Raw genomic sequence first — 14,809 nt, 5'->3', positions numbered from 1 at the left:
TTGTGACTTATAACAGAGACCGAGTGCATTCCTAGATGAGTGACAAATAAGTGCCTCAAAAGTTCACTTGCACCCTAAAGTGAAAGATTAATGTGACCCCCATGGTTGTTAACCTGTTAATGAGCTACATCATTCGTTACCTGCTAAGACAGAATATAAGGTGATTCAGGGAAGCATGACATTTTGAAATTTGTTGGTAGCTCTGGGCAAGTGTCAGAAATGAATAATCAGCTAGGTAGGTCATGGCATCTTGCCATTTAGTTATCATGGATACTGGAGAAGTATGGAATGTGCTTTTGCAGTAAAATAGTTTATAAAAATAATGACAAAGTAGAGGCTGTTGTGTGCAGAAAATTTTCACCATTAGTTTAAATTAGGACACTGCGATTGTGTACAGTCAGTAATTTCAATTAACAATGGAAATGTAAATTTGAGTAAATAGGCTCAACAAAGAAAGAAAGGCCTCCAGGTGATGTGCGGACTGTTTATTTGTTAGACAATATAGAATGTTCAAAATGCAATCATAAGAAGCCCACACCGTTCAATTCATCATGCTGTGTCTTTACAGTTGTATAGTTCAACTGTTCAAAGAATACTGCTGCAGGACTTATTTTATCATCTGCACAAGTCACAGATTGTCCAGTAACTGAAATCAAATGATCACATAATTCTGTGAATGAATGTTGCAAAGATAAATGAGGATGACTTTAAGAAATTGTGGATGTCAAATGAAACCTATTTCCATCTTAACTGTTAATAAATAGAATTGTTTTATTGTTAATTGCCTTATTGTTAATAAATAGAATCTTAGTTTTAAGACACAAGAGAATACTAGACAGTTATACCAGCACCTGCTACACAGCAACAAGGTAACTACTGTACAACTGTATGGCATAATAGGCCCTCGTTTTTAAAAAAAAAAAAAAAAAGAAAGAATAGCCTCGTGACTAATCACATCAGTTCGAGACAGTGCCATGTTGAACAAAAAATGCAGACATTGCCATAGATTATTGACAATGCTTGGTTTCAACAAGGTGGATCAACATCACGCACAGCACAAATATCTATGGTTGTACAAATAGCTATAGTATCTATGGTAGGCCAATTGTTTGGTAACCCTATAATTTCAAAAAAATTGTGGCATTCCATGGCCTTCTAAGCTCCTGATTTATCAGTTGATGATTTGTTCTGGTGGGATTCACCTTAAAAGCATCTACTGCTTACTAGTAAACCTTCTAAAACAAAGAACTGAAAGCCAAAATCCAAACAGCAATTGCTGAAACTCCTGTTGAAATATTTTATTGAAACATGCAGAGTTTTACTATGAGACTGTGATTTTGAAAAAATAAATTTTGTGTACATATTCATAAACAGCATGTTTTTTAATATTTGAATGTTATAAGTAAATTTGTTTAATATGACTTTTTCATAATTCATTTTCAAAATTTCCAGCTTCCCTGAATCACCTTGTATATTTTTTTTCATATAAAACTTTTGCAAAAACACATTAATTTTGATGTGCATTTGTTTAAATATACTTCCACTTTAGAATGACAAAATAATTAAGAAAAAAATATGTATAATACATCTTGTTCCTGACAGAGATCTTTATTAACCAATAAGGGCACCATAATTTTTTGACATAAATTGTTTTTGGTATAATCATAGTGTTTTACAGGAAAAATGAGACAAAAATGAAACCCTATAAACTGTTAATTTAATTTATTGAAATCTCAAGTGAGACTTCAGAAGAGTATGAGTACAGGAAAGATAGTTACTTCAAGTAAGGAACAAGTTTCCTTAAATACCTAAATTTATCTTACATTCATGTTGCATATTTCTTGACATATTTGAAATCAAATTCTATAACATTGTTGAGTAAAAAATAAACTTCTTTTTGAAACCCAAATCACACTGAAGAATGTTGATACTGTGTATTAACAGTTAACTTTGAAAAATTAACCAAAATCATAAGCACAGTTTTTAAATAAAAATGATTAAAAACAAAATTATGCAACTTACAAATAAAAAATAAAATTAATAAAAACACATTAAAATAGATATTTTAATAACACCTTACATTCAAGTATGAGAAAACAAAATATATAATATTTACAAAACAAGCTTATATATACATTCAATAATTATTTTAATTGATTTAAAAGAATAATTATAGTATTCAAAATAAACAATAAGAACAATGTATAATAGGTAAATATAAACAAAAATTTTTTATAACATTATATTACACATTCTGTTTATTAAGTACAGAAGCTTTTATACTTTTTTCCGTGTACTTTACAATCATCATAGATTTTTGAAATCTTGTTTTCTCCTTTATCATATTACTTAGTAGCACGTTTTTTCTATTGAGTTAAAAGTAGTTACGGCAAATTGGGCAAGTTGATGCATTACTTGTAGTAAACCATCGATACTGAAAAAAGTATACATAATTTAAATAAACATAAAGTTTAATGTTATACACATTTATAATGTGTACAAAGTAGATAATAATTTTCATTAAATTATTATTTTTTTTTTATGTAATAATCATTTAAACATATATTTTGTTGTTATCCTAAAATATAACACACTACACTCTGTAACTGAATGTCAGCTTTTCAAATAACAGTGCATAACAAGTATGAGTTAAATGTGTGGTTTAATTATGTAATTATTCAATTATATGCCTTGCTTCATAAGATAACAGACAACAGCAAACTAAGAGTATGATATGAAAAATTTACAGAATAACAATATTTATATACCCTTTTTTCAATCTGCAATAATCATGAAATGAATGCAATGACATTGCTACAGTATCAATAGGATAAATCGTCATCAACATAATACATTTCATATTAGCACCATAAATTTTCTGTTTTCTATATTAAGAAAAACAATAAAAAAATGCCAATGGGTCTCATGCAATTTTTTACATTCCTAATTTGTTATTATTCTTTACTGATGAAATTGTGGGTGATGTATAGCACTCTGGAAATGGCATTTCAGTCACTTGAATGGCACCTCTTTTGTCAGAAAAAAACCATGATGTATGAACGAAATTTGCAAGTTGGTGTCCATGACTTAAAGAATCTGTCAGATGTCTAATGATCCAATTTTACATAATACGGAAAAACATTCACTGCACCAGCTTACTGTGAGCTGCTCTTAAAAAAAAAAAACTGACAAAATTTCAACATGTTTTGTAATAAAACTGTGTTGTGTGATATAAGATACAGCCATGCATGCATGTGCAAACAAGCAAGCAAGAACACATGTGTGCATACAAACACATACAAAAATATACTGGAAGACATACAAGGTTTGTTCAGAAAATAATCTAACATTTTTAATTACACACCAATGTAGATATTTAATGATATGTGGTTAACAGCATTGTGTTCTTCCTCCATAACCGCCTCTATAATCACATGTTCTTGGATTGTTGATTTCTCATTTGGTTTTCATATTATTTTTATTTGAGTAGTAGCAATTTTTGTAATGTGCGATTTTCACGAGCAATGATATAACGTAAAACTTTGCACGAAACTGGGGAAAATTTTCACAGAAACATTTCAACTTTTGAAACAAACTTATGGAGATGATGCCCTGGATTGTATGCAATATTACGAATGGTTTTCATGATTTAAAAGTGGTCGTCAGTCAACTGAAGATGACCCTCGACCAGGAAGGCCTTTGACTTCAACTGATGACACCCACATTCAAAAAATCAATGATCTGGTGCATGCAAATTTCTGATTGACTGTCAAAAAACTTGCAGAAGAAATTAGTATCTCAATTGGATCATGTCATGAAATTTTGACTAAAAAACTGTTGCAGCAAAGTTTGTTCCTCTTTTGATAACTGAACAGCAGAAAGAACATTGAGTGGACATTTGTCGGCAACTTCTTGAATAAGACAATGATGATGAAACATTCATACAAAGAAGCATAGTGGGAGATAAATTGGGTTTAAGGCTACCAAACTGAGACAAAAGTTCAATCATCACAATGGATTGGCAAAGGATCTCCATGCCCCAAGAAAGTATGTGTCTCTCCTAATCCAATGTCAAAGTGATGCTCTCTGTTTTTTTGACTTAATGGAATTTTGCATTTGAATTCTTGCCTCAAGGTGAAATAGTGAACTGAACCAAGGCATTTTACAATGGTAACGTGAAAAAATCCACAAAAAGAGTTCCTTCACTTTACCACAACAATGCGTCTGCACACAGAGCTTTGCACCAAAAATCAGAAGATTGTCCTCAGTTAGTCTCCCTACACATCCGACCTGGCTCTTGTGTTTTTTCTTATTTCTGAAATTAAAATCAATGATGAAAGGACCTGTTTTGAGACTATTAACGACATTAAAGCAAATTTGTCACGGACCTTAAGGGCAATTTCAAATGAAGCTATCCAGGACTGCTTTGCGAAGGAAACACCACTGGGAAAAATATGTGTATTGGAGGGGGAGTGTACTTTGAAGAGAGTAAGGACCAATAATCTGTAAAATTAATATCAAAATTAAAAAAATAAAGCTGTTACTTTCTGAACAGACCTCATAAGACATTACACATCACCTTTTTTTTCCATCATATAAAAATCAAATTACTAAAAGAAAATAATCATAAAAGTACTTACTAAACAAGTAGTATGAAATTTTTTTTTACATGTATGGCAAGTTAATTTAGGAAGCTGTTGTGTTACATTATGCAAAATTGCAAAACAGATGTAGCATTCTTCAACACCTTCAAACTTCTTGTCAAATAAATTCTTCCATAAAGACAATGCATCCCAAATTGATACATTCTAGAAAAAAAGATAAACTATAGAATTATAAATTTTATTGTTTTACTATACATACAAGTATAATAAATAATTAACTAAGGAAATTTCAACCTGTAGCATTTCGTAACAAAATATAATGTATTCCAAATATTGCTGCCACTTATTTGAATACGGATTATTATAAAACGCAGGACAATCTAATCATAAGGTTCATGAAGATTGAAACTTTAAAAGCATTCCAATAACTTAATACAAAATAATATGTATACTAACTATTCAGCTTAAAGACAGTTACAGATGTTATACAACAGTTAAAACTTAATTCAGTTCGATGGGGATAATGATGTAGGCAAAAACTATAATAGAGATTGACTTTACTACCAAAACATTTTCAGAAAATTAAATTAAATTTTATGAAACATTTTGTAAAATAAATTTTTAAAGTAAGAACTTTTTCCTAACATCACTCAAAAGAAAACATTTGAATATGTATACTTTCATGTTTCTTAATGTTTATTGTTATATGCCAAAGAAATGGAAAATTAATCTATAAAAAAAAGTGGCAGAAACTGTATATTATGCCATTAAAAGTGGCATAATACTTTTTTATGCATAGATCTACAAGAGGTTATCAAGTAAAGGCAGTTTCGTTATAAAAAAATTATTCTGAAAACTTTATAAATACTTTTTATTTCTCATAAACTACATACCTTATATAATCACCATATGAATTAACACATTTATCGTAGTGATACACCAGCATCAATATACTCTCACCATATTCTTCTACCGCCACTACATTTAGCTACTGATTAACAACATTTTTAAGTTCACTGTCACCTGCAAATTGCTTATCACTCAAAAATTCTTTCAATTTCCCAAACAAATGGTAATCAGAAGGAGCTAAGTCCAAACTATATTGTGGGTGATCATAAATTTCCTATCCAAATGTTCTCAGTAAATCACGTGTTGGACCTGCATTATTGTGCAGCAGGATGACACAATCAGTCAGCTGCCCATGTTGCCGATTTTGAATGGTACATCATAACTTACGCTGAGTTTCACAGCAGGCTTCTGCATTTTCAGTCGTTCCATGTGGCATGAAATCAATCAGCAGTATCACATATCGATCCCAAAAGGCTGTAGCCATCAGTTTGTGTGCAAATGGCTGTGGCTTGACCTTTGTTGGTCAGATTGATGACTGAGGATGACGCCACTCATTTGACTGCTGTTTTCTCTCTGGGATGTAATACGAAATCCACGTTTCATCGCCGGTAATAACTGAATTAAGGAATTCATCACCTTTTTCTGTGTAGCGCATCAAAAATTCCAAAGCAGATACCATTTGGATTTTTTTGTAACATCCCGTTAAGATGTGCAGCACCCAATGTGCACTAACCTTTCTGAAGCCTAAATGGTCATGAACAATGCAACAAATAACAGCTCTTGAAACATCAGGAAAAAGAAGGGTCAGGTCAAAAGTTTTTGAACGACAATCTTTTCTGATTTCATCATTGACGCATTTCAACAAGTCCTCAGTGATTATCAAGGGTCTCCCCGAATGTTCTTCATCATGCACTTTAATTCTGTTTCTAAACCTTTCACACCATTTTTGGATGTTTCTTTCATTCATTACATTATCACCATATACACAGTAACCAACTGCCTATGAATTTCAGTTGGCCCAACATTTTGGTGGTTTAAAAAACATATGACTACACGTATTTCACAGTCAGCGGCAACATCAATTTTCCTATTCATTTTATAACGTAATAATTCACACGTAATCATACTACAACATAACAACTTACAGACAACAATGTCGTATGTACATTACTAGTGTGGACATGATCAACACAGATTCACTAATCTTAAGGAGAGAAATTTTCCAGTAGCATTTACTTTAGAGATATGAGGTATAATGAAATAATACAAAAACAAACTCATCATCTAGCAGCAGGTTCATACTGCTTGCTGAGATGAGAACCCTCTCCACCTTCTTCTGTTTCAAGTACTACTAGAAACCCATCATCTCCTAATCCTTTGTCTCTCCTACAACTTTCATCAGAACATTTATTTATCTTGCTCTCTGCTAATTCTTCTTCCATAAATTTCTATTATCCACAGGTGTTTTGCTATTCTATTTTCTTTTTAAATGACTGCTTCACTGCAATGGGTTTCAAGCAGATACTTTCTGTTAAGCTGTCTACTGTTATTATTATTTGTTTTGGTATATCACTATTCTTTTCTGTGGTAGAAAGTGTAAGCATTACTTTGTAATTGATACGCTAATTCCTGTCACCTTACATTTCATTCCCTTAAGTTATTCCTCTGGTACTTTTTTCTTTCAAGTAAGTACCAGAGATTTCCAAATAAGTAGTGAAAACTGTTTATAATTCTTTGTAGAGTCAGTACTATCACTTATATTTCTTAAAACCCCATATAGTCCAGGCGGTATCTGTTTTGGGTTGGACTTTTTCTATATGATCACTAATTTTTGTTTTAATGCCTCCAGAATATCATCAGAAATGATTATTTTGTTATGCACCAGTTGGAAAAGTTAAATTTTTATTAAATAAAATGTAGAAAAAATTGTAAAAATATCTATTTTTTCCTCTTAATTTCCTTAGATAACTCTATAACTGCTCAGTTTATAGAAAAGATAGGGATAACAATTTTGTTGTTAAATTTTACATACAATATCATCAGTTGAAAATTGAAAAGTATGTTATTTTGATGCCAAAATAGCAATAACTACCAGGAAAAAGAAATTTGTGAATTTTTTAGAGTACTTATATTGTGTACTAGGACCTTCACATTTTCTCAAAGAATTTTTTGATATAATAAAAGAACACGCCAAAATCAGTCTGGCAGTTTTTGCACAATAATTTTGCAAATCAGATTTAAAGAAAAAAATGTGATTTTTCCAAATTATGTAGAGCCTGAAATAAACTCTCTAGATACTTGAAAATTTAATCACATATATAAAAAAGCACTCAAACTTACAACTGCATTTTGAAAATGTTATATCTGTTAATAAGGAGAGCCTAGGGAATTTTTCAAACATACTTGGCAGTTCTTTTGCCTTTAAACAAATTGAATATCTCCAGAAATTTTTATCTAAATTCATTTTAAAAGTTATTATCTAAGTACTTAAAAGTATTCAGAAAAATGCTTCTTAAAAAAAAAAAGTTTTGATTAGTTAATTATTGTCGGAGATATAACTGATCAAAGTTGACCACCATTGTGCAACTTATGGAATAAATTATTATCGATAAATTAATAAACTGATATTTAGCAATATGAAATTGCTAAATTGCAATGGATTTTGAAACATTTGAAAGTTTGGGTGCTTTTTATATGTGAATTGATTTTCTAGTATCTACACTTTAGTATTGTGTAGAGCCAATTTCAGGCTCTACACAATTTGGAAAAATCTCATTTTTCTTTTTAAATCTGGATTGCAAATTAGTGTGCAAAAACTATCGCACCGGTTTTGTTTAAATTTGGTGAATTGATTTATCATATCAAAAAGTTTTTTGAGGCAAAATCTGAAGGTTCTAAGTACAATATAACTACTTGAAAAGAATTCCCAAAAAACCTTTTTTTCCCATTTTTTTTTGTTGAGTTATTGCTATTTTTGCCACAGTAATAACGTAGTTTTCAATTCGCAACCGATATTGTATGTAAAATTTAATAACAAAACTTTTTTCTTTCTGTCTCGACTTGAGTTATCTAGGGAAATACAAAAAAAATTGATATTTTTGCGATTTTTTTACAATTTGTTTAAAGATTTAAGCATGCCTTTTTCAACTGGTGCATAACAAAATAATCATTTCTGATAATATTCCATAGGCATTAAAGCAGAAATTAGTGGTCATATAGAAAAAGTCCAATGTGCCCATTTTAAAAAAGGTACTTCCTGGACTATTGTGTTCTCCAGTTTCAACAATAAGATATACTTCTCCTCTGTACATGTTTGTCTTTCTTTACAAAATTCCACAGCCCTATTACTTGCAATAAGAAAATATAAAATAAAAGATTTAATACAAATTTTACCTTCATGTTCTATAATAAAATTATGTGTTTTCACAGTTATGTATACAATTAACACAGATAATACAGAATTTATTTACAACTTAAAAAAATGACAGTGCTGCTGTGAGTATAAGACAAATAACTTAATACACAGCCTAGTCTGATCATATGAATGATAGTAAAGAAATGCTAGCAGGATCATACAGTTCAATCAAACAGAAATGTACGATAACAGAGAAAAGTCAGCCAATTTGAACTTGCACTTTAGCAGTGCATCAGATCATTGAGATTGAAGGTTAAAATTATAGGATTACTATGTTAATTAATAATTTTAAATCCGCCTATTATATTTTACCTACAATTAGAAAATTGTATTAACTTACATGGCAAAATTTTGACATTTATATCTAAATACAGCAAAGCTTGTTTCTTCCATTACATTATCTAATTGTTCAGTCTTTCTTTAAGATCTGACAATAACTTCCTCAGTTTGACGATTTGAAGTTAATAACTTAAATAACAGACTTTGTTGTTTATGTTTATTTTGAAACCATAAAAAAAAATTTGTTACGTATAAGTAAATATAAGTAATTTTGAGTCATATTAAGTTTTGGTGATCCAAAGAATTTAATTTCGTAATCATACCATATTGTACATCATAAATTTAAATTTTATTTATATTATAATTTAAATAAAATTTTAATATTAATTTTATTTTATTTAAATTGGTACAGGAGTAATAATGGTAAAATTTAATAAGCATTAAAACAGACTGGACTGACATATGGATGACCTAGACCTTACTTACAAAGTAATTTTGCAAAATATCTTAACAGAAAATGAAAACAGAATTTACTTTCAATTAATGATAAATTATAATAAATGCTTAACAGCTATAAATGGATGATGTTATTAATAATCGGTTACAGCTTGTATAAATTTTATTCAAGGTAGTTTTTTTTGCTAAAAGCCATAAATTTCAACAAAAAAAATTTTTAAATAGTACTGAAGAAAAAATGATTTTTACATACCTGATGATTTAATGATAATGATAACTGCATTAGCCACTGACGTGTCTGATTAGTAGAACCAATACACTTTCCACTCTCAACTTTTGTAGGGCCTAACGGGTAATTTAAAGGTAATTGTATAACCAGCTCAGTGCTTGATTCTTCAACTACATAAACTGCAACTACCTCCCGTGCAGCAGGATGTGTACGTACCTGAACAACATACATACATGTAAGTTTTAGATTTGCTTATATTTTTACAAAAATTTGATATTAAATTCATAAACTTCATATTTCATCAAATTAATTTTTATTAATTAACCCGTTAAATATTTTTCTTTGAGAAATAGTATGGCAGATGAAAAAATTTAAAAACATTATCCAAGTTAACTTCATTAAATATTACTTATGAAATCTTTTAATAATTAGAAATTTAACATTCCTATTATAAATATATTAAAAATGGTTTTAAATTTATCTTTACATTTCTAAATACAATGTGGTAAGTGTTCATATACAATTTCTGACTGTTGAAATAAAAAAGAAAATTTATACGCTAAAAAGAGCTAATAAATGCAAACATACCATAAACCCTTATTATATAAAAAATAATTGGTAAATTTTAGTAAGGAAGAAATAATATAATCATTATTAACACCTGGAAAGGATCAGTGGTTATTTACAGGAGGTTACCTCTATAGTAAAGACAATTTTTCAATGTAAAAAAATTTATTCTAAAAACTTTATAAATATTTTTTATTTCTCTTAAACTACTACTCGTCTTATACTACTTCTCTATATAATTGCCACATGAATTAAGACGTTTATCGTAGTGATATACCAGCTTGAATATACCCTCATTGTAATCTTCTGCTGCCAGTCCACTTAGCCACTAATTAACAGCATTTTTAAGTTCATATCGTCACCTGCGAATTGCTACCACTCATAAAGTCTTTAAATTTCCGAAACAAATGGAAATCAGAAGGAGCTAAGTCTGGAGTATATAGAGTGTGATTGTAAATTTCCTATCCAAATATTCTCAGTAAATCACGTGCCAGACACGCAACATGTGAAAATGCATTATCGTGCAGCAGGATGATGCTGTTGGTCAGCCGCCCACATTGCTGATTTTGAATGGTGTGCCATAACTCACTGAGAGTTTCACTGTATTTACAGTCATTCCATGTGGCATGAAATCAATCAGCAGTATGCCAAAAGGCTGTGGCCATCAGTTTGCATCCAAATGGCTGTGGGTTGACCTTCGTCGGTCTGGTTGGCGATTGAGGATGACGCCATTCAATTGACTGCTGTTTTCTCTCTGGCATGTAATATGAAATCCATGTTTCACAGCCAGTAACAACTGAATTAAGGAACTCATCACCTTTTTCTGTGTAGCACATCAAAAATTCCAAAGCAGATCCTATTTGCATTTTTTGTGACATTCTGTTAAGAAGTGCGGCATCCAGCATGCATAAACCTTTCTGAAGCCTGAATGGTCATGAACAATGTGACCAATAACAGCTCTTGGAACATAAAGAAAAAGAATGATCAAGTCGGATATTGTTGAGTGAAGATCTTTTCTGATTCATCATCAATGCGTTTCAACAAGTCCTCGGTGATTATCGAGGGCCTTCCCAAACATTCTTCATCAAGCACACTAATTCTGTAATTTCTACACCTTTCACACCATTTTTGGACGTAACTTTTACTCATTACATTATCACCATACACAGCAACCAATTGCTGATGAATTTCAGCCGGCTTAATGTTTTGATGATTTAAAAAACATATGACTCCAAGTATTTCACAGTCTGCGACAACAATGATTCTCCTATTTATTTTATAATGTATAAACTCACACGTAATTAAAGATACCACAACATGACAACTTACAGATAACAATGCAGCAAGTAAATTACTAGCATGGCCTTGAACAACACAGGTTTACCAACCTTAATGAGAGAAATTTCCCAGTGGTCTTTACTTTAGAGATATCCCTCGTATAATTAAAATAATTAATGTAAAATAATTCTTACTCAAAAGAATTCATGCTTTTTTTTATCTTTCTAATGTTAGTTAACAATTACTGTAATTGGTGTAATTAAACACCAAGTAAACTTAAATACCTTAAATTGAAATTAAAACAAGAGATTAATTATAGAATTAAATTATTTGAAGTTATTGCATAGTTCAAATGAAACTGAACAACAAGCGGAATAACTTAAACATTTACTGATATTTTATTATTAAAATAAAATTACTAAAACAGTAAATCATAACATGCAGAAGTAGGGGTGTGTATTTTCACTTAAACAGTAACAAGAGGCATATTTTTATAAAGTGTACTTAATAAAATTAAAATACAAGGACTACTATAGTATAGTACTATAAGATTAAAGTACCAGCAACTATAGTTACTTATTGAAGTCTAATACTATAAGTATTAAATATAGTACAAGAACTATACTTAATAAATTAAAATTTGTTATAATATTCTGTTATAATATCTAATTGAAAAAGCTTGAAGAAAATCATATGTGAACATGATTCCAATTAAGCACACCAATTTTTGAATGGTGAAGGCTAACCCCATAGAAAGCTGTATATGGGAGAGGAGTATGTGACATTCTAATATCATACTTACTATAGCAAGAAAAGCCTCTTCCCATAAATGAGTTCTACAAGATTATTCTCAAGGTACTTAAATGTGTTCTGAAATACTATGTACTTATTATTGTCTGTTGTTCTACACCAAGTTAAATTAATCACTGTCACAACTAAAAACTTTGGTTTGTCTTTGAAAATTAACATTGATATTGTATGAATAAAAAAAAAAAATATTATGAAATCTCACGACTTATGATAAAATACAATTATAATGGTTTTCAATAAAGAAAAATAAATAACTTCAACAAATTTAGTTATCATACTTCTTAAAGTTAAGAAAGCATAAACACACAAGTAAATGCATTGAGTGGGGATGGATCGGTATACACCAGTGGGAGGAACAGAGGATTGGCCACACACTTACAAGTATGTATTTGTGTACGTGCATGTGTATGCTCAACAGTGCGCAGAATTTTCATGGATACATAACATCCGGCCGTTTCTCCTTTGCTATATTTATTGTTTGTTTAATCTGTAAATTTTTTTGTTTGTTTTGATTGCTAAAATATTTAATTTTTTTAGTTTTACAATTACAATTTTTATTACTTTTTGAAATTTTATTTTTTCTTTACAAGTTTTTTATTTATTTAATCAACAGAAAGAGATAATAAATTAGGAAAGATAAGGATTTTTTAATCAAGCGGTTCAATCCCACCCATAACATCGGATCTTGCATCATCTGTATCATCCTTGTTCAAAAACTCTGATTGATGGATGCTCTCTTCACTGCCACTGCAACTGTCACTGTCATTAACGCAACTACAAACCTTTCAATTTGCATGTCGGCCACTCGATCTGTTTCATAATAATTTTTTTCTATTGTTAGTGTGTATTTGCAACATTGCTTCTAATATTTCGCTGGAAGTTCAAAAAATCTTTTCTCAGCAATTTTTATATCATTCATATTTTTCTGACTAGAGACATTTTTGACGACTTTTTATTTTCACCCAAATCAACTCAATCAGGTTAATTTCAGGATGGTAGGGTGGCAATAATATTAGGTTGTGATCGTAATCTGCAATACTTCCTTCATATTGGGGCTTATTAATCCACATTTATTTGTACAGTTCTATTTTTAACGTTTCTGCAGAGCATGGAATATTTCTGTCTTGAAGCCTAACAGTTGTTTTTGCTGTTTGAATTCGGCACCTTGTGCAACTTTATGTTGTCATACTTAGCGTTATCAATTACCAAACCTGATCAACATGGAAGATTTGGGATTAGCTTTGTTCTCAGCCATTTTTCATAATTATCAGCATTCATGTTATTCTGGTATTCTCCTTTCTTTTGGCCCAATGTAAAAATTAAAAGAGCATTTTGAATTTCTTCTGCTTCATTGCCAGCATGAACCAATATCAACTTTGATCTTTTGGATACAAGTGTTTTACAGCCTTTACTTGAGCCATTGGTCAACCAAAACTTTTCCCATGTGTAGAGTGAATATAAGATTCATCTGAAAAAAATTATCTGTCTTCCTTTCTGTCTGTAAATGCTCATTTTATTTAGATAATTTACTTGTTTAATACGTATATCTTGTTTTTCTATTAAAATGTTCTTGTTATTTTCAGTTTTCTTCCATCTAAAATTCTTACTCCTCAGAAGTTTTCGTAGTGTTTTGCAATGGCAATTCATCTGCAAATCTGACGGTTCGGTTTTTAAAATGAAAAATAACTTTTTCAATGTCGGCAGGGCTTTATGTTGTATATGAAAATTATATATGATATTTTGTAACATGTATTTTTGGAAGTTGTTGATGTTAACTTTCATTTTCATTCTGAGTTTTTTCCGATGTACAAAAATTTTCATTTTCTCTCAGTTTATTTAATTTTGTTATCACTTTATGCACAAAATGAACAGATACTCTAGAAAGGTCTGCTACACGAGCTTGGATTTCTACACTTACCATTGCTGGTTTTTCTTTAACTAGTCTTCTTTAGACATTCATTATTATACATTTGCTTTGGTTTTTTTAGAGGTATTCCTCTTCTTAATTTATGATTGCATCTTGGATGAAGCATTAGGAAGATTAAGTATCTAAAAATTCCGTTAATGAAACAAAACTAGTTTTGAAAAAACTTTATAAAAGTACTGATTATAAATGCTGGTAAAAATAGATGGGTCAACTACATGAATGCAAGGCAACTTAATTCCAGCTTCCACTCAGTCCTTGAACGCATCGCACTATCTCCCCTACTATACTAGCATGCACACCACTTAACATGTCATTCTAAATCGAGTTTCTGCACATCCATGTGTTTAGGCTTTTTTAACTTAAAACAGTTACACAAAACATTTTTATCAATCTGT

General features: G+C 30.3%; 1 protein-coding gene across 1 annotated transcript in view; it reads right to left on the bottom strand.

Annotated features, from left to right (window-relative positions):
- Positions 1 to 1,695: 1,695 nt before the first annotated feature.
- Ltn1 (E3 ubiquitin-protein ligase listerin) overlaps positions 1,696 to 14,809 on the bottom strand; it is a 101,720-nt gene continuing 88,606 nt past the window's right edge. Inside the window, exons 25-27 of the mRNA XM_075359820.1 lie at positions 9,857 to 10,048; positions 4,641 to 4,808; positions 1,696 to 2,434 (exon numbers count right to left, since the gene is read on the bottom strand). Of these exons, the coding sequence (XP_075215935.1) occupies positions 2,375 to 2,434; positions 4,641 to 4,808; positions 9,857 to 10,048 (420 nt within the window). The 3' untranslated portion in view covers positions 1,696 to 2,374. The remainder of the gene's footprint in view (positions 2,435 to 4,640; positions 4,809 to 9,856; positions 10,049 to 14,809) is intronic.

This window comes from Lycorma delicatula, chromosome 3, assembly GCF_047948215.1.
Source record: "Lycorma delicatula isolate Av1 chromosome 3, ASM4794821v1, whole genome shotgun sequence".
Taxonomy (NCBI): Eukaryota; Metazoa; Arthropoda; class Insecta; order Hemiptera; family Fulgoridae; genus Lycorma; species Lycorma delicatula.
This window is presented reverse-complemented; position numbering and strand designations above follow the sequence as displayed.